The sequence below is a fragment of the Notolepis coatsorum genome (genome assembly GCF_963971535.1).
Source record: "Notolepis coatsorum genome assembly, chromosome: 7".
Taxonomy (NCBI): Eukaryota; Metazoa; Chordata; class Actinopteri; order Aulopiformes; family Paralepididae; genus Notolepis; species Notolepis coatsorum.
Window position 1 is genome coordinate 31,043,675 of NC_140171.1, and position 19,215 is coordinate 31,062,889.

General features: G+C 41.9%; 1 protein-coding gene across 1 annotated transcript in view; it reads left to right on the plus strand.

Annotated features, from left to right (window-relative positions):
- Window positions 1-732: 732 nt before the first annotated feature.
- LOC311232297 (calcium uniporter protein, mitochondrial-like) overlaps window positions 733-19,215 on the plus strand; it is a 75,800-nt gene continuing 57,317 nt past the window's right edge. The window contains exon 1 of the mRNA XM_084319048.1: window positions 733-1,023. Coding sequence (XP_084175174.1) covers window positions 913-1,023 — 111 coding nt within the window. The 5' untranslated portion in view covers window positions 733-912. The remainder of the gene's footprint in view (window positions 1,024-19,215) is intronic.

Sequence of the window (19,215 nt, forward strand, 5' to 3'; positions counted from 1 at the left end):
ATTTAATTAGCTTTTAATATTCTAATTAGTGTATCTCGATTTAGTTAGTTTTGAATCTTTTCTCATTTGATGTTCACAGTCACGACCCCTAGAGCCTCTAGCACCACCACCAGGCCAAAAATGCATTATTCTACTTGTGAATGTGACATTCCACTTATACAATGAACTTGATGTTGGTGACCCTATGATGACCTTTCCTCTATCACCACCATCAGGCCAAATATGTATATCCTACTTGTGAACACATTATGGACAGCTGATTAATTGAAAATGGGGGACCCTGATGTAAACAAGACGAAAGTCTTTCTCTGGTCTGCATCCCCTTAACAATTGTGTGTATTGAGCTGTACTATATTATTGTACCCATTCTGCAATCGAATCTGTTAATAAAGTTTGCAATCAATCAATCAATCAATCAATCAATCAATCAATCAATCAATCAATCAATCAGCACATGTCTAGTTTGACATAATTGTATATAGACGGTTAGGCTACTGTGTGTGGGAAATGCACTCCATCTGCAATGCAGCCAAACTAGTACATTCTTTGCAGAAATTAACCATGCAGAATAGTTAAGTTATGATGAGCTATCTCCTAGTCATGTTCTGCAATCATCCTATTGTACCCCCCTCCCCTTTACAACTGGAGCCGTCAAACCCACCAATGGAAGGAGAACAAAGTCTGGCACTGAGCGGTGAGCCGCGAGCGCGTTTGTTGTCACACGCACGCCAGGAGGAAATGGTCCGCGCTTATCTCGGACTGTGCCTCTCTGCCGCTATCAGCAGCTCTGTTTACACGCTGCTACCTGGCTGGAATATACGAGGCTCTGCTGCCACGACATTTTCTATAAAATAGTCCCACGGCGAGGTGATGCCAACACACGGGGATTATTAACGGTTGGATGCAGCAGCGATGGCTTCGTTGCGGATAGTCGCCAAAGTCCCGGCGAGACTGTTCGGAAGTATTCAGCCTTTTAACTCCGTTCTCAAAGCAACTCGTCCGGCTACATTGCTTCAGAAGAAGGTAAAATAAGTCAGGCTTCTTCATGCGAGTTAGAAAGTTGTGTTGCATTGTCGCAAATATAGGTAGACTTGATGTTGCTGGATTGTATTCAAGTGCGCCAACAGTTCAGAATAGATCAACTTCGTGGAAAGATATATGTATTGTATGCAATAATAGCCGATACGTTTTATTTTTTATATTTTTTATATTGTACTGTTCTCCATCCTCTTGAAGCACAGTATATAATATGGACAGATATATATGTAATGTATTGCATTTGTAGTTCATACTATCCGTCTATCCCATTGGCAAGTGCATACTACTAGGCTAGCCTGTGTCTCATCTGTCACTCTCTGTTAATTAAGATGACAGCAGCTGTCAAGTAGGATGCATTGTGTCAAGCTAGCAGTAGGCTAATGCTCTATCTATCTTGGTATGGTCATTATTGTCAGAATTGTTCCTCTGGCATGCATACAACGATCCCATACACACTCTGTTGGTAATGATGATTAGGCCTGAGTGAATCAATTAAGAGTAAATTAGAATTGAGACTTAATAACTGAGCTTGAAATAAATATGGAAATATGGTTTGCTGAGGAAGTTGTGCAAAATGCTGACTAGATTATTGCATGCACTTTGATCTTAAAGCACACACAAACACACACACGCACACACACACACACACACACAATCCTAAGAATGTGTCACGCCCTATATTACTCTTGCTACTCTGACACATACGGTAGGCCTTAATTAAAGACCATTCTGTCATCAATGAAATATCTCATTACGTCAGGATTTGCCACCATTACACGCTGGTATATATTATTAGTTATATTTCACGACACGTTCCACACAACCAAAGCTACCAAACAAAAGGACTTTCTCTCCACAGTCCACACATCAGCTGGGAGGGTGGGACGAGGATGAGGTGCAAGGTGCTGGATGTTGCACAGCCTCACGTCCCCCCTCCTCCACGTCACCGTCTGGTTGTCATGGCGAAGCGCCCTTTTCATGTTTGTTTATCGTTGTCTGACGGGATGTGCATGGCCAGCACCTTATTATCCATCTAAAGCCTGGAGGTCGTCTCCCATCTGTTACAAACGGCAGAGCAGTCTGCTTCTCATTTGTTCTGCAGACCCTCTTCCAGTAGCCTGTTCTAGAGAAACCAAGGCGCGTAAATAAAGGATCACAGCCCAGAGGTCGAGATCAGGTCGAGCATAAAAAAAACAACGTGATATACGATCGGATGGCAGCTGGCTGTCTGGATGTGAGTCAATGCCGCTCCCTGCAGCGATTTCTGGCATGAGTGCATCCGATACTGCCTTTGTAAATAAAAACCCTTGCTTGGGTTTATTTTAGCCAGAGATGCTCCATGAGTCGTGGTGTGCATTAAGAAGGCCGACAGCCTGGGTTTTCTATTAATTTGACTGACTCGCTGTATAAAATAAGAGCCTGTGTTTTTCTGAGATAAGGTTCACCCCATCCCCACGACCACGACGACCCGGGCTGATGGAATGTAATGTTCTATTTCCATGTGGGTATAACCTTCCTGAAACATGCGCCCAGCTCTTAACCCATAATTGACCCGACCTCATAAAGGCTGACTGATGACAAGGGAAGCTGCTAATTGCCCCCCCCCCCCCCCCCCCGCAGCATGTACAAACTGCACGTGAGCATATGCTCATTGGAATGATAAACTGGCATCAAAGCCATGCAGCACGCAGGAATAATCCTAGTTTCAGTCCCCATTTGAGATTCTCTCTCTCTCTCTCTCTCTCTCTCTCTCTCTCTCTCTCTCTCTCTCTCAGCCCCCCCCCCTGCAACAATGGAGGTGGTGACTTTGTCTTATTCCTTTACATCATTCACTACCGTGGCAGTGAGCCAAGGGTGTGAAGCAAACCACTTCATCCAATGGTTCCAGTGCTATGCTGATGCAGCTTTTTACATATTGACAAATTGCTGAGTTGACTGTCATCATACCCACTCAGCTGATGCAGAATCCAGCGATACGATATGCCCATCGTCATACAGAGGTTACAATTCAATATATCGTGATTACTATAAACACTGCGATATTTTATGATGTCAGAATTTGAGAAAAAAAGGTCACCGTATAAAGAAAACTCATTGACTGCCACGCTGTTTTCCCATCTTTACTCAATGGCGCCAGCGTTATTGACCATTTTCACGATGTTTGCGGACCCATCGTATATTCTATATTATAGCTATGGAGACAATAGTATGGCTCATTTGACAGGCACTATTTATAGTCCAACACTGACAAATAGAGTTGTTCCGATACCGATACTGGTATCGGAAATGCCGCCGATACTGCCTAAAACGCTGGTATCGGTATCGGCGAGTACACGTAAATTCTAGCCTCCGATCCCATGATGTAATTTATCTCCTGCCGAGTCCTGCGGAGAGTGAGGATTATAAAATGAACATGTTTTAAAGTGTGATGCTGTGTCATTTTAACAGCAGATACACTTTCTTAAATTCCATTGTCCCCGACAGTGCGGTGTGACGGGGAGCTCGGACGGGAATCGGGCTGTGTTTGGCTGGTGTTATGATAGCATTAGCTGGAAAGATAGCTAGTTGGAACAACATCCGCTTTTAACGTTACATCAAATCAGATGATCGCCTGTCCTTTCTCCAGGACCTAACACTGTCCGTGACCGTCTATCAACAATAATGCACCCACGGTGAATTGTATTTAAGTTAAGTAGCTACGGACTAGCGTTAGCTGACTATTACTAACGTTATCAATGCGGGAAGATGCGCTAGGTCAGTTAGCTTAGCTTGATAACGTTACTGTGTCTAAAGTTGGTGCTATTCACATAATCCAGCAATAATGGCTGCAGACCTGCAAGCAAAGTACAGCAAGTGCCAAAGGATAAGAGTCTGAGGCGGAGTTTCAAAAGAGAATGTTGAATATTTATTTTGCATCAAAAACCACAACATGAACGTTCTATCTGCCACTAGCTTACAGACTGAATAGGGTATATCTGCAGAGCCACTGAGTAGCGAGTGCAACACCGTTTAATGTCCGTGTGGATCATTGGAGTAGGGTATATCTGCAGTGCTGCAGCCCATACTCATTGATTAATGATACTAATACAAATCTATACAATCACCTGTTGTTGAATAAATACTATACGTTCTAGTTATTACTAAAAAACAGTATAACAGTATCTGAAAAAAAAAAATAAAAGTATAATTTATATAATTTTTTTTTTAAATTTTTTTTTTATGCACTGGTATCGGATAAATATCGGTATCGGCCGATACCCAAAGCTTAGGTATCGGAATCGGATCGGAAAGGGAAAAATGGTATCGGAACATCTCTACTGACAAACCAGTTCATTTCTACATACTTTCGCTTGTGCGCTATTCCACGCCAAACATCGGCCCTTTTCAAAATAATCCAGTATTTTTTTCTAGATCGCGAGATATGACGTGTTATATGCATATGCGCAAATCATTCGTAAACAAAACGTTGACGTCATCGGACTTTTATTTTTATTGAATTTTTTTGCATTACCGAAAATTGGCACCGTTGGATCTCACGTGAATCGATACACGGTAGTACCGACGTTGGCGACGTGTTTCGGTCGGTACCCTTAAAACTACCGAATTCGGTACCCATCCCAGAGGCACAGAGGCACTGAGAGACACCTTAGAGACTCAGTTCAAAAGGTAGGCGATACTGCCACCTATCGGGATTCGATCGTCATTGCAATTTTAACATAGGCAGCGGTGCCAGGGAGACACAGGCAGGTCCACGTGAGTGTTTAGAATGGGAACATCGAAAAAAAGAGAAAAGGATCAACCTGAGAAATCTCGGGTTTGGCGCAGAAAGGGTTAAAGTGTGGGTAAAACGTTTAAAAAAAATTCAATCACAGTGTGATGCGTGTGGTATGACTGTATGGTATAATGGGAGTTCAGTGCAGCAAAACATAAAAGAAAAATCTCACCTCAGGATCTGCTCTAAGACGAGCACCTGAGCAGCATTCCATTCTGAGCACACAGCCACGTTCTAATGCTATCAGCTCCTGCCCCCCAGAAGGCACCTCAGGCTCTCCAATGCAAATTAAAAAATATATCGTTTTTCTCCTCTCCTCCAGTAAGCTGCTGAATCATCAGTAGTTTCTACACACCGTGTGCAAAATGGCTGTGCAGTATACCGGATGTATTGATTGTGTTTTATTGTTATACAGTATTATGCATTTTGTCATTTGTGTAATGTTTAGGGCTGCCCTCATTTATTAGCTGATCGACTAAATGATTAATTGGTTGGTTTGGTCTTCGATCACAAATTTGTTAACCAATTAGGCTAGTCGATTTTTATGGGGGGGGGGTCATACTGAATTAGTTATTACCTGCAAAATTATCTCAGTTGGAGATTTAAAGAGGCACTTTAAAAAGCTCCTCCCAAGTTATGACATCTGGATTTCCCAAAAGTGACGTGAAGGAACATCTTATCTTCAGTTATCTTATCTTATTGCACAGGGAAAACTAACTTATTGATTAGTCGACAACGTCCTCAATAGTGTCAACTAAGAATTTCTTTAGTCAAGGACAGTTCTGATAATGTTCTTATACACACACACACACACACACACACACACTTGTATACCTAATTAAGTGGCCTCATCTTTATTAAGTGTATAGGTCTACCTAACATAGTATATTGTGGTATATGGGAAGCAATGTTCTGCGTCAGCTGACAATAAAGGATCAGATCTCTCAATCTGAATGGAGAGATTAGCATTTGTATTAATCATAAAATTGGCAGAGTTAGCGAGTGGAAGTCGATGGGTGGTAATCTGGACATTGTGGACAGCGACTTCTACAGGTCGGTTGGGGGACGCCTGCACAGCAGAGACAGGAAAATGGCGGGGGTAGTGTGAGCCTCCCACACGTTACACCTCGCCAAATGAGAGTCCGCGCTGGCAGGTGAAAAGATGTGACAGGCTGCCTCCACATGTATCGGAGGGGACATGTGATGCAAGGCTTCTATCCTCCCTACAACCGGCCAGTGGGGGGCATATGCGAGCAACGTTCAAGACGGGAGGGGAGAATTGGCACGGCTAAATTTGGATGGGAGAAAAATAGAAAAAAGAGGAGAAAAAGTGGATAAAAAAATCATAAAAATTAATCATACAAAAAATTTAACATGAATAATTAAAATGCCTGCAGGATTCACAAAATTCATTAACCATTTCACTGCCACATCACAGAAGGTTAACCCTTTAATATCACACTACAGACGGAAACGAGCACAGGGTTGATGTAAAACACAAAAAGATTGCCCTTTCTGGCAACAAGCTAACTGCCTGTCAATCAAAGGAGGTTGGACTCATTACATAACTTCGTCAAAACTGAAAGTGAAACTCAACACGTATGGTACACTGCCAGAGCAAAGAAAACAGTGGAAATTGACTTTGCAATGGTTATATGAGGTAGGAAATGTATTCAGTTTGTAGACCATAGAACAGCAACATAAAACAACGTCTACTTGGTGGAAATGTGAATATAAACAAAAGCAAGTTATTTACAAGAACACTAGAAAATAAACAAATGTAGAAAATAAACAAATGTAGAAAATAAAAAAGTAAACGGACCGTGAAAATATGTTTATCTGCGGGTTCAATTCCCAGCAGCGATACCGCCGGCTTGGTCACTCATCCCTACGAACATAATTGGCAGTGTTCGTGGGTGGGAAGCCAGTGTCGGAGTCCTCGTTGTTGCAATAGCGACTCCTACTGGTCGATCGAGTTGCCTGTGTTCAGTAGGTACTCAGGGAGATAGTGTGAACCTCTGTACGCGTTGCATTCTCCCGGTGAAATAATCAGTAGAAAGCTTTCCGGCTGCAAGCTAGCCTAGCTTAGCACAAATGACTGGAAGTGGATACGGACCAGCTAGCCTAGCTGTTGGCCAGAAACACCTTCCCCCAGAGTTTCTGATTAATTTGTGCTGAGCTAGGCTAGCTTGCAGCCAGATAGCTTTCTACTGAACGTACAGAGAGGGAACTGGTATCTATCTTCTTGTCTGACTCTGAAGAAGACTGTAAGCTAATTTCCCAAAATGTTGGCATGTTCCTTTATGTGCTGTGTAGTGACAAGAAGAGTATGCATCTCATTATACTAAGCACGTTTTAATGTTATTTTCATCACTTTTGGGAAATCGTATTTGTGCTGTCGGATATTGTGGTACCACAGGTCTGGTTATGTAAATGCTGTAGCCTAATTCATATAACTTTTTCAACCATCTCACATAGGGCTGGGCGATATGGAAAAAAATCACATCGCGATAACGATATGATAATGTTATCATATTTCTCGATATCGATAATTATCGAATTGTTATAAGTATAAAAAAAAAAAAAAAAAAAACATTTTAACAACAGATGTATGTTTATTTTGCAGCAATTCTTTGTCATTGCCGCCATCTTTAGTGTTACATCCCCTCACACTCCAGTTCTCAGGCTGCAGCTGGTTTAAAAGCGAAAGTAAACCGGCTTCTCTGCTGGCTGTGGCTCCAGGGGAGTTGAACAGTTCTGGCTCTGCTAGTTTATTTTCGATCTTTTGGCGCTTTTTTGGTGGACAAACCACCGCACATGTGCACCGTGACTGGAGTCTAGTTCTGCTAGCACAGGGGTTCCCAAACTTTTCAGGCCGGGGCCCAGAAAATAAGGCGTCAGAGAGCCGCGGCCCAATGCACATCGTCTGGCTTTTTTTTTTTTTTTTTTTTGTCAGGCGACCGATTTTTTAAGCCAAATATCACTTCAATCCTATTAAGTTAGTTCAAGTTAGTTATTCATTTATATGTGCTATTTATGAGAGGGCTAACTTGTTGCAAAATAATAATGATAATAATAATAGCCTCATTAAAATACTATTGTTGCTTCGGTTGTTTTCAGCGTTTTATGTGCATAATCTGTTATTTAGTTTGAAATGTTCGTTGAAATAAGTAGATTTTTCGTTTTTGTTTATTTATTAAGTTAATATAAAACCATATAGTCACATTTTAGAATACAATATAATAGAATTTTAGAATACAACTAGAAACACTGTCCTGGCCTGCTTCTAAGTTCAGTGGCCTGACAAAAAATAAAAAAATTAAAAATAAAAAAAATGTTTAAAAAAAAAAAAAATTAATTAAAAAAAAAAAATTTAAATCATCTCGCGGCCCATCTGTGGCTGCTCGCGGCCCACCTTTGGGTCGCGACCCCGACTTTGGGAACCACTGTGCTAGCACACATAGCCTACTGTGTACAGACGGTTTCAAAATGTATTTTAAATTAGAAAGCAAACAAAATAAATGGACAAGAGAGAAATAAATCTCAATTTGGTCAGTATTGTCATTTGGACAAGCAAAGCCATTACTTTAAGTTGCAGGCAAGAAAGACAAGTCTGTCCACTGTCTCTGGTTTTAAAACTGCCCTGTTGCAGGTAAAAAAAAATATTATTTCGATTTTTTTTAATTTCGATATTCGATATCGATTATTAAAATATATCGTGATATTTATCGTTATATCGCCCAGCCCTAATCTCACATTCATATTTTATTGGATTGTGATTAGTTGATTGTGAATATGCAGGTAAACAAAAATATCCCCCAGATTATGCATAGAAATGGTGGTCTAAAGTCTGATAATATTATTATTCCTAATATTATTCCTAAGGCAGGCAATAAACAGTAAACAATTAAACATTCCAGAGGATTCAAAACAGATTTGTCATCTGTTGCGCGTGTCTGACATATAAATGCTGAATAATCACAACCTTTCTATTTCCTGAATCCAATATGGTAGTTTGCTCAATATACCCCATACATAGCTTTCAGTATTCAGTAGGGATGGGTACCTTTCACATTTGAACCGATACCGGTACTGGTACCGGTACCTGTGAATCGATACCGGTACCCAACGGTACCTTTTTTCGGTACTTTAGTCTCAAGAAATTTAATTTACCTACCTCAGTCGTAAAAAAAAAAATCCAAACTTCAAATAACTACAATTTCGACAGTTTTCGGCTTGTCATTGCTCCGACTGCTTTGTTGTTGAATCAAGTCAAATCCTAGGTAAGCATATATTGTGCGTGTGAACGTTGACATGAAAAGAAAAAAGTAAAAAAAAAAGTAAAAAAAAATAATTATAATTTTTTTTTTTTTTTTTTTTTTTGGTTTCTCACTTGATTCGATACTCGGTAGTACCGACGTGTTTCGGTTCGGTACCTCAAAAGTACCGAATTCGGTACCCATCCCTAGTATTCAGTGTGTGTATTCATAAATACAGCCTGGTCAAAGGATTACGACAATAAAGATGGCGCACCAGCTTTCTAGACTAACTAGGTGAATTCTCTGCACACCAGCTCACAAGTGTGTCTGACTCTTACCACCTAAACTGCACGGACTACAACGTATAACGTATGCATACTGCACCTGTGGTTAGTGTATACTTTACTTACTCATGGTATATATTCAGATTCTAAGTGTAACTGAGGGGTACAATTCCCTGACTGTATTGAGAGTATGGTATCATTAAACCACTACTGAGTTATGTACTTTAATTACTGGCCATACAGTACACAGGTATATATGATGAACACCCACACAATAACACGGCTTAACAAAGAAAGTCCTGTTTGGAATATTTATTAGAAGAGCAGCAATATTAGATTACAGTATTGAAAATTAGGGTCGCGCTTGTATGGCGAAGAATGTGCATGAATAGGTCAAGAGCGTAAGTCCATGAGCATATTACGATGGGGATAATTAATACCACCTGGAGCATAAGAATTATATAAGGCACACTCGTAGGTCAGCTGGAGATACTAGGGGGTTCCCTCCGGTTGTAAGCCAGCAGGGGAGAGGAATGTTCGAATGCAAAAGTCTGGATCAACGAGGAATCAATAAGCTCCAGCTACGGGAGTCGGTACATATACTCCCCTCGATCGGCAGACAAAAGCAGCAGCTATAATCCTGGTCGGCGCGACAGCATGGATGAAAGCCAGCCAGCCTCTTCCTAGAGACGGGCTCGAGTGATGCTCCTCACGGGTAGATCCCACACAGCAGTGTGGGGTAGACGGTTCTCTGCTCCAGCAGCCACGGTACCAAAAGCAATATAATCCAGCCGGAAAAGGCTCTGCATTTGCCGGTGTAGATTCTCCTGTGCACGGTACTTCACATTAACTAGGTCGAACTTGACGTTATTTCACTAAGCTCTGACACTTTTACTATCCTATTCGCACGCGGTTCTAAGTGCTCTATTTAGATGCAAGGTTGCTCACTTCACTTGGTCGTTGACTCGTGGTGAAGGCTTTAACGTTTGATAAGACGATACGTTACTTTGAACGAATGATGAACTGAACGAAGTGCTGCTGTTTCCACCTGCGCCGTATTTATACGTAAGGTGAATTATCTAGTGCCAACCTCAGTTCTGTCTCGTATTACTGCGCAAACCTGGGCATGTTGAGACATGTCTTAGCGGTGGCTTTGAACTAGACATTGGGGGTATGGCCGTTGGCGCCTAGGGGATCGCTGTCCAATAGGAGAACTAATATTATGGTCTGGCCTGTACCTAGGTAAAGGGATATTCCGTGTATATGTACAAAGAATATACAAGGGATATCAGACGATATACAAATATTATACAATATATCTCAAGTAATAAATATATATATTCGGTTTAATCTGACCCTTTGTAACACTAAGTGTTATTGACCATATTGAAATGTATAACATAACTGATAGATAGGGCATACATACCTTCATCTGCACCTTTTGATTATACTGTTTACTTGCTCATATTCTTATATTCAGAGTTAATTATATTATTTACACTGTACTTATTTTTTATCTGTACTATATTTATTATGTACTATTGCCTATATTTATGTCTTCTACTATTACCCTGCCCATACCTGTACCCAGTACTCGAGTTGTGGGAAAGAAAACAGGGAGGATTGTCAGGGCTGCAGATCTCATGACAAGTTTGGGGTGGACACAGAGTAGGGGGGTCCGGGTGCATCGTCCCCCGGTAGAAAATGGTAATGATTTTAATATGCAAATTAAGCTTTTAGGAGTATTTTGAAACTAGAATTACAGAGCGGGAGTAGATACACTACTCTTACACAGTTACACACATATTATTGGGGGGGACAATTCCTATTTCTCCAAATTTGGGGAGGACATGGAGCTGCAGTATGGAGACATTTTCAAACTTGACAATATTTAGCATTCTAAATGGATCCAAGTGTATGTTCCGTTTGTTCGTACAAACAGCTGACAGGAAATCAACTTGGGCCCAAGCTGTTCCAAGCGATGCAATTCCATGAAGAAAAAGGTCTACGCTAGCAGCGATGATGTAGGTTTGCCTTCATTTTCATTCTGCTGCCGCCTCCACCCTGGAAGTGTTGGCGCCATTCATATTCTATGTGATTGTGATTAGTTGACCGTGAATATGCAGGTAAACAAAAATATCCCCCAAATTATGCATAGAAACGGTGGTCTGAAGTCTGATAATGCTGTTCCCAAGGCAGGCGGTTGTCAAAAAGCAATAAACAGTAAAAAATAAAACATTCCCTGAGGATTCAAAACAGATTCGTCATCCGTTGTGCGTGTCTGACATATAAATGCTGAATCACAACCTTTCTATTTCCTGAATCCAATATGGTAGTTTGCTCAATATATCCCATACATAGCTTTCAGTATTCAGAGTGTGTATTCATAAATACAGCCCGGTCAAAGGATTATGACAAAAAGATGGTGAGTGGAACATCGACGAAAAACAAAACCAAACCAAAAGATAAAGATGATGGGTGGCACATCCAAACCAAACCAAACGATAAAGATGATGGGTGGCACATCCAAACAAAACAAAACCAAATGATAAAGATGAGCCATCCGTCTCTATTCCTTCCCAGACACTGCAGAATCCCAGCCTCTGCTTCCAGTACCTCAGCAGAAAGTTCTATCCTGTGTGGCAGAGGGTCACAGCTCTCTGCTGAATGCATGGCCATTAATAATGAGTGGGGAGCTGCAAAACAAACTGACTGAGGGGGATTTACCAACACACACATTCTCTCTCTCTCTCTCTCTCTCTCTCTCTCTCTCTCTCTCTCTCTCTCTCTCTCTCTCTCTCTCTCTCTCTCTCTCTCTCTCTCACACATACTGTACACTCACATCCACATAGCCTTCACTGTCTGCATACCACATTCACACACACACACTTTCTCTATCTCTCTCTCTCTCTCTCTCTCTCTCTCTCTCTCACACACACACATCCGCTTCGCCTCCATAGCCATCTCATATTCTGCATACCATATCTATAACTCATATTCTGTATGTCAGGGTACCACTTTTGTCTACTCCCCTATGTAAAGACCTTGTCAGCTCGCCACTCTACAGAGAGAGATAGGCTAAGGCCAAGGCCCACTGCTGTATGTAACCTAGGTCTCTCCGTGTTGCAATGTGTCATTATCACAGTAAACTCTATCCTTAATCAAAGACTCTTTTGTCCGCCTCCCATGAATAATCTGTTCAAATTATTCCACTCATTTCACCTCTAGCGTACTAGGGGTCTGTCGAAACCCATTATCCTTAGTAGCTGCGTTCTACTTGGTATTCACGGCTTCATCATGTCACTTATAATAATTATCTTGAATTATTTTATACAGCTTGACACTAGTCCACTTCTCTAAGTAAGAAACAATTTGTTTGAAAAAGGATCACGAGAAGGGCGGCTGGGTGGCGTAGCGGAGATTGCGCTTGTCACCAATGCAAGAGACTCCGGTATCGAATCCCAGTCTCATTTGGCAGAGTCAGCGGGTGGAAGTCGATGGGTGGGGATTGGACGTTGTGGACAGCGACCCCTACAGGTCGGTTGGGAGACGCCTGCACAGCAGAGACAGGAAGTGGCGAGGATAGTGTGAGCCTCCCATGCGTTACACCTCGCCAATGAGAGTCCGCGCTGGCAGGCGAAAAGATGTGACAGGCTGCCTCCTCGTGTGCCGGAGGGAACACGTGATGCAAGGCTTCTATCCTCTCTATAACCGACCAGTGGGGGGCATAGTCGAGCAACGTTCAAGACAGGGGAGGGGAGAATTGGATACACGAAATTGGGATGGGAGAAAAATAGAAAATAAGGAGAAAGTGGATCAAAAAAAGGATCACGAGATCACCTGTACATTTGATGGTGTCATGTACAAAGGTCTGATGACCATATAAATATACCTGGAGCGGGCTGTACTGTACATGAAACCAGCCCATCCAGTGAGTGCTTTAAGCACAGGTCCCAGTAGGCAAGTAAACAAACAAATGCGTTTTCCAAAAGGTAAATGATATTTATTATATAAGGCCAAAAGGAGGGGAATGAACCCCACAACAAATAGACAAACAGGGAAAAGGGTAAGGGGAGAACAAACAAGATAATTATAATAAAATAGGCGAATATCAGCGTCCACAGACACTAGCCAACCAGCCAGAGGTTGGCACTGGGAAGTTGAACCACCCAGCAAACGTACTTAAAGTACCAGTCCACACAAAGTGGCAATGGCATACAGAGTACAATAATATATACCCACTTAATAGTGGTGAATGGCACAAAGGCCAACAAAAAACCCACACAAAGTGGCAATTGGCATCAAAGGCCAATACAATATAGCATCCACACACAGTGGCAAACAAAGGCAACCTCCAACACCCTGGTCACTGGCAACTGACACAGAGAGGTGCCAGGATGTGTGTGTCCTGTCAGGCTTCATCCACCCGCCCCTCGAGGCTGCTGCCACTCATCAGGCAATCAGCACTCTTCAGTGAAGGGACGGGCGGCACCTGACAAAGAAAGAAAGGGACAGACATTAATACCATGACACACACCACATACAAATAACACATATCACAATATACTAACCTGATCTGATGTTTACATGGTGTTACAAATATGGCAGTAATGATAATGAACGACCCACGTACGTGATGGATGGACAGGAGTCTTTATCCGGAGCAGCGCTGCTGGCACCTCACCGCACCACGAGAGTCTGAGACTGCCCTCGAGCCGATCGGTATCGGAGGCGATTGATCTGTATCGGCTATAGTCAGCCCGATCACATTACGATCATTTTCTGTTAAAGATAACGCCAAGGAAAAGCTATGATGCGGGCTATCTTTTGTTAATGCAGAGCTATTCAATGGTCGGGTGTATCTTACCTACATCGGATTGGTTTTTACTAACCATCTGATCTGAGGTAAGGAATCAATTTGACCAGTCTTAGGATAATCAGAGATTTTTTCACAGAGATATCAACGTGGGCCCTATCTGTGTGTGTGTGTGTGTGCGTGCTGATCAGGAAATGGATAATCGATTTTTCAGCCCGCTTCTATAGCGTGCATAAGTACACATATACTATCGATAATCTAGCGTTTATTTGAAAACTATTCATAAATAGGCCGAAAAATGACAATGTGTTTTGTGTATTCCAGTAAAGGGTGATTATCACAGAATCTTCTGAAATTTTCTGGAAGTTTCAAGAAACGAGCGTTTTTCAAAATGGTATAAAACGGAAATTAACCGATTTTAAAAATAAAAAATCCGTTTCGACAATGTTGACTGCAAACAAGTCATTGATAAGCGACGGCCATATTAGACACATAGCCAAAATTTAAGATATTGTTTATGCGTTCGCAAATATGAGAGCTCTATCATTGAAGTGGGTGGCGGCATTCAACGGGGTAAATAGGAAACGGAGGCCGGCACTGAAAGTGTTAAATGACGTGGATAGGGGGCAAAAGAAGCCCTAGTTTGAGAGGGATGAAGCACCACACTGGCTCCGGACCACAGCGCTGTGCACCAGCTTTCTAGACTAACTAGGACGTGAATTCTCTGCACACCACACCAGCTCACAAGTGTGTCTGACTCTTACCACCTAAACTGCACGGACTACAACATATAACGTATGCATACTGCACCTGTGGTTACTGTATACTTTACTTACTCATGGTTAGGGCTGTCTTAAATACTTCGAAGCTTTGAAGCTTCGTTCGATGGGCATGGGATTCGATTATGAAAAGAACATTTCAATCAGCGTTTCCGTTAGCCGGTAATTACCGGTATTTGACCGGCAAAATATGTTGAAGTCCGAATATTTAAATATCTCCGGTCTTAATGTCTGGTGAAAATAATTCCTCTAAGCACAATTTTATTATTTGAATTGTATTAAAATCGGCTAAAATTAAATAGCCTATGCGAATGAACGAAACAATAATTCCATTTTCAGTTTCATTGTTGCTTCACTCTGATAGGATGGCGCCGCTCAGATGTGAAACTTATTTTTCTTTTTTTTTGAGCCTGCGCGCTCTGGCCACCATAACGACAAACAGGTATACGAGGAAGAGAGAGAGATGGCGAAACAAGCTAAGCTTAGTAAATATTTCATGAAACCAAGCACAAGCAGGTCTAATAATGACAACGAAGATGAGTCTTCTGAACTTGAAGTCACAGAGACCGCTGACGCTGATGCCGTGGTGGCTCCCGCGGGAAAGAAACAAAAATGTCGAGCGTACTTTTACTATTAATTTATTGATTGAACCACAAAGAGCATCCCCAGTCTGCTGCTACCGGTGCGAGCCTCGCATGTTCCAATGGGGATCTATTAAAGTAGAACCAGCAACTAAAGTCGCTGTTCTCGCAGCCGTCGCAGGTACAAAACGGATAGGCACAACGAGAGACGGGGTGAGTGACTAGTGTTGACTGCAACTGTTGGTTGACTGCCGTGTCACATAGTAATGCATAATATAATATTGATTATAACTAAATGTAGGCTATAACCTATAATGAAATTAACAAATGCGTTACACCCACGCATGTGGCTCGTCCTCTCTGCATGTGGCGACGAGCTAGCAAACGAGGCAATGTGATGATCAACTACAGTTTGCTGTGTGTGAAGTTGAACATTATGATATGTGTGACGTGTCTGATACAACGAGGTGAAGCGATGTCTACTCGAGATTCATTTGGGGGTGCGTGTGACAGCTGCTGCAGCCGCGAGCCTGCGGGGCGGGAGCTTGATGCTGGTAGCGTATCGCACTAACTTGAGAGGCGAGAGATAGTAATTTGATTCTGCAAATCAATTTCTCATTCTTCGCTTGATGTAATTAATACACATGTCCAATTATAACGGAATTCGTTAGCTCATAAACATGTGATTATAATAGACTGCTGTTTAAAACTCTGACCGGAATATCTCGAATATGTCCGGTGATAGAAATCTTGCAGGACACCCAGACCGGCACGAATATGTTCTAATGGAAACGCTGATTTCAATATATAAATTTTTTCTTTTTAAATCTTTCTTTTTTCTTTTTCTTTTTGCTAAATCAACTCTGCCTCTCTTTGTTAACTACAACAAGCAATGCTGTTTGTTATTTAAGATGAGGTCGGACTTGGCACTGACAGATTTGTGTTCATTGTGCTGCTTTTATAAAGCCTCAACTGACAGCTTACAATATTTCATGAAAGCAAAGTGTTTCGTTTGTCTAGGATTTAAAAAGGTTTAAACTTTACAGCACTGACAAAGTTGAACAAAGTGCTGTACAAGTCCCACAACATAATTTTTTTTTTTAATTTTATTATACTGTTTACTTGCTCATATTTTTATATTCAGAGTCAATTATATTATTTACACAGTACTTATTTTCTATCTGTACTATATTTATTATGTACTATTGCCTATATTTGTGTCTTCTACTATTACCCTGCCCATACCTGTACCCCCCCTCCCCCCTCCAACCTGATGCTATGACGCCTGAATTTCCCTCAAGGGGATCAATAAAGGCCATGGAGCTGCAGTATGGAGAGTGGAGACCTTTTCAAACTTGACAATATAAGCATTCTAAATGGATCCAAGTGTATGTTCCGTTTGTTCGTACAAACAGCTGACAGGAAATCAACTTGGGCCCAAGCTGTTCCAAGTGACGCAATTCCATGAAGGAAAAAGGTCTACGCGATGATGTAGGTTTGCCTTCATTCTCATTCTGCTGCCGCCTCCACCCTGGAAGTGTTGGCGTTGGCGCCATTAATATTTTATTGGATCGTGATTAGCTGACCGTGAATATGCAGGTAAACAAAAATATCCCCTAAATTATGCATAGAAACGGTGGTCTGAAGTGTGATAATGCTGTTCCCAAGGCAGGCGGTTGTCAAAAAGCAATAAACAGTAAAAAATAAAACATTCCCTGAGGATTCAAAACAGATTCGTCATCCGTTGTGCGTGTCTGACATATAAATGCTGAATCACAACCTTTCTATTTCCTGAATCCAATATGGTAGTTTGCTCAATATATCCCATACATAGCTTTCAGTATTCAGAGTGTGTATCCATAAATACAGCCCGGTCAAAGAATTACGACAAAAAGATGGTGGGTGGAACATCGAAAAACAAAACAAAACCAAACGATAAAGATGATGGGTGGCACATCCAAACAAAACCAAACCAAACGATAAAGATGATGGGTGGCACATCCAAACAAAACAAAACCAAATGATAAAGATAACCCATCCATCTCTATTCCTTTCCAGACACTGCAGAATCCCAGCCTCTGCTTCCAGTACCTCAGCAGAAAGTTCTGTTCTATCCTGTGTGGCAGGGTCACAGCTCTCTGCTGAATGCATGGCCATTAATAATAATGAGTGGGGAGCTGCAAAACAAACTGACACACACATTCTCTCTCTCTCTCTCTCTCTCTCTCTCTCTCTCTCTCTCTCTCTCTCTCTCTCTCTCTCTCACACATTTCGGTTAGGTTTGCCTTCATTTTCTATATGCTGCCGCCTGCCTGGCAGTATTAGCGCCATGTCCTACACAGGGTGACTTGCAGATCACTTGGTATGACAGCTGAATCCATCCATCCCATCTTTCACGGGGAGGAGTGGAAGTGGGAGCCTTTCCCCCAGCGGAGCTCCTGTGGTGATTAAAGCAGTGAAAGATTGATAGTTGAAGTCAAGAGCCTCATCTCCTGTGCCCTCTGTTTGAATTAGCTTACCTGTAGTTTGACACGTTTGACATGACGGTACCTAGGCCACAGATCATTATCTCCTGGTGTTGCTGGGTAATGGGGAAGACTGCATACTATATGGTTTTAGAATCATATTGAGCTGTAATCAGGAAGGCTGCATACCAGGCACGTGCACACATAGAGGCCAAGGGGTGCCTGAGCACCTGCCTTTTTGAGCCTCATCAAAAAAGTGCCCTTTTTGGAAAAAAATATTTTTTTTGTTTTTTTTGTTTTTTTTTACCATTAACACTTTGACTGCCAGGGGGCGTCTTTAGACGTCTTTGCTGGCCATGCTAAAGTTGCCGGGGGACGCTGTACGTCGTCTTTATATCAATATTTCAAAAATCTGCGATCGGATTCATAATGTCCCTCCGCTGGCCTGAGACACAAGTGTGATCTCCTCTCAATCCTCTAGCGGTTCAAGACCGCCATCTGGTGGCCGATCGGCAGATCGAAACCGGATGTCAACCTTTAACCCGGTAGGACTCACTCCATATGGGGTCCGGGCACTCGCTAATGTTAGAGAGACTCCGTCTTCACACAGTGAACATCGATCGCTGCAAATAACTCGAAAAAACAACATGATTTGGACGTATATATTATTATACAACCTGGAAATGGACCGACTATTTCAACATCCCATAATGGAAAACTGTCTACCCCACGCTGATCGCCCAACGGCCCGCGGAGACTGGGGTGAGTTTTAGCGTGTAATATTACCGTGTTCGACACTAACTGCTATGATGAACATTTGACCCACATTAGATGATTGGTATAACGCTGCCCACGGAATTATAAACGCCCCCTCGCCCATCCGGTCAACATCAGATGATGTGTAGTAACTTCTAGAAGTACGTCTAGTTGGAATTTTTTATATTGCGCTGATTGCCATCAAACTGTATTTCATCATCAATATAATGCATTTGGGGCTATAGATCACGTTCTGGAGAAAGCTGCAGAAAGAGATGAAAACATACTTATACATTAGACCATACTTTACTATGAATATGTGAATGAAAAAGTGTAACGTTGCTACACAATGAACAATACATATAGGACTTTGAATGGGCCCTAATAATGGCAATGTAGCAATAGAATTTAAAAAGTTATAGCCCTGCAAAGAAGGGGACTTTCTCCATAGACAAATAGCGCTGG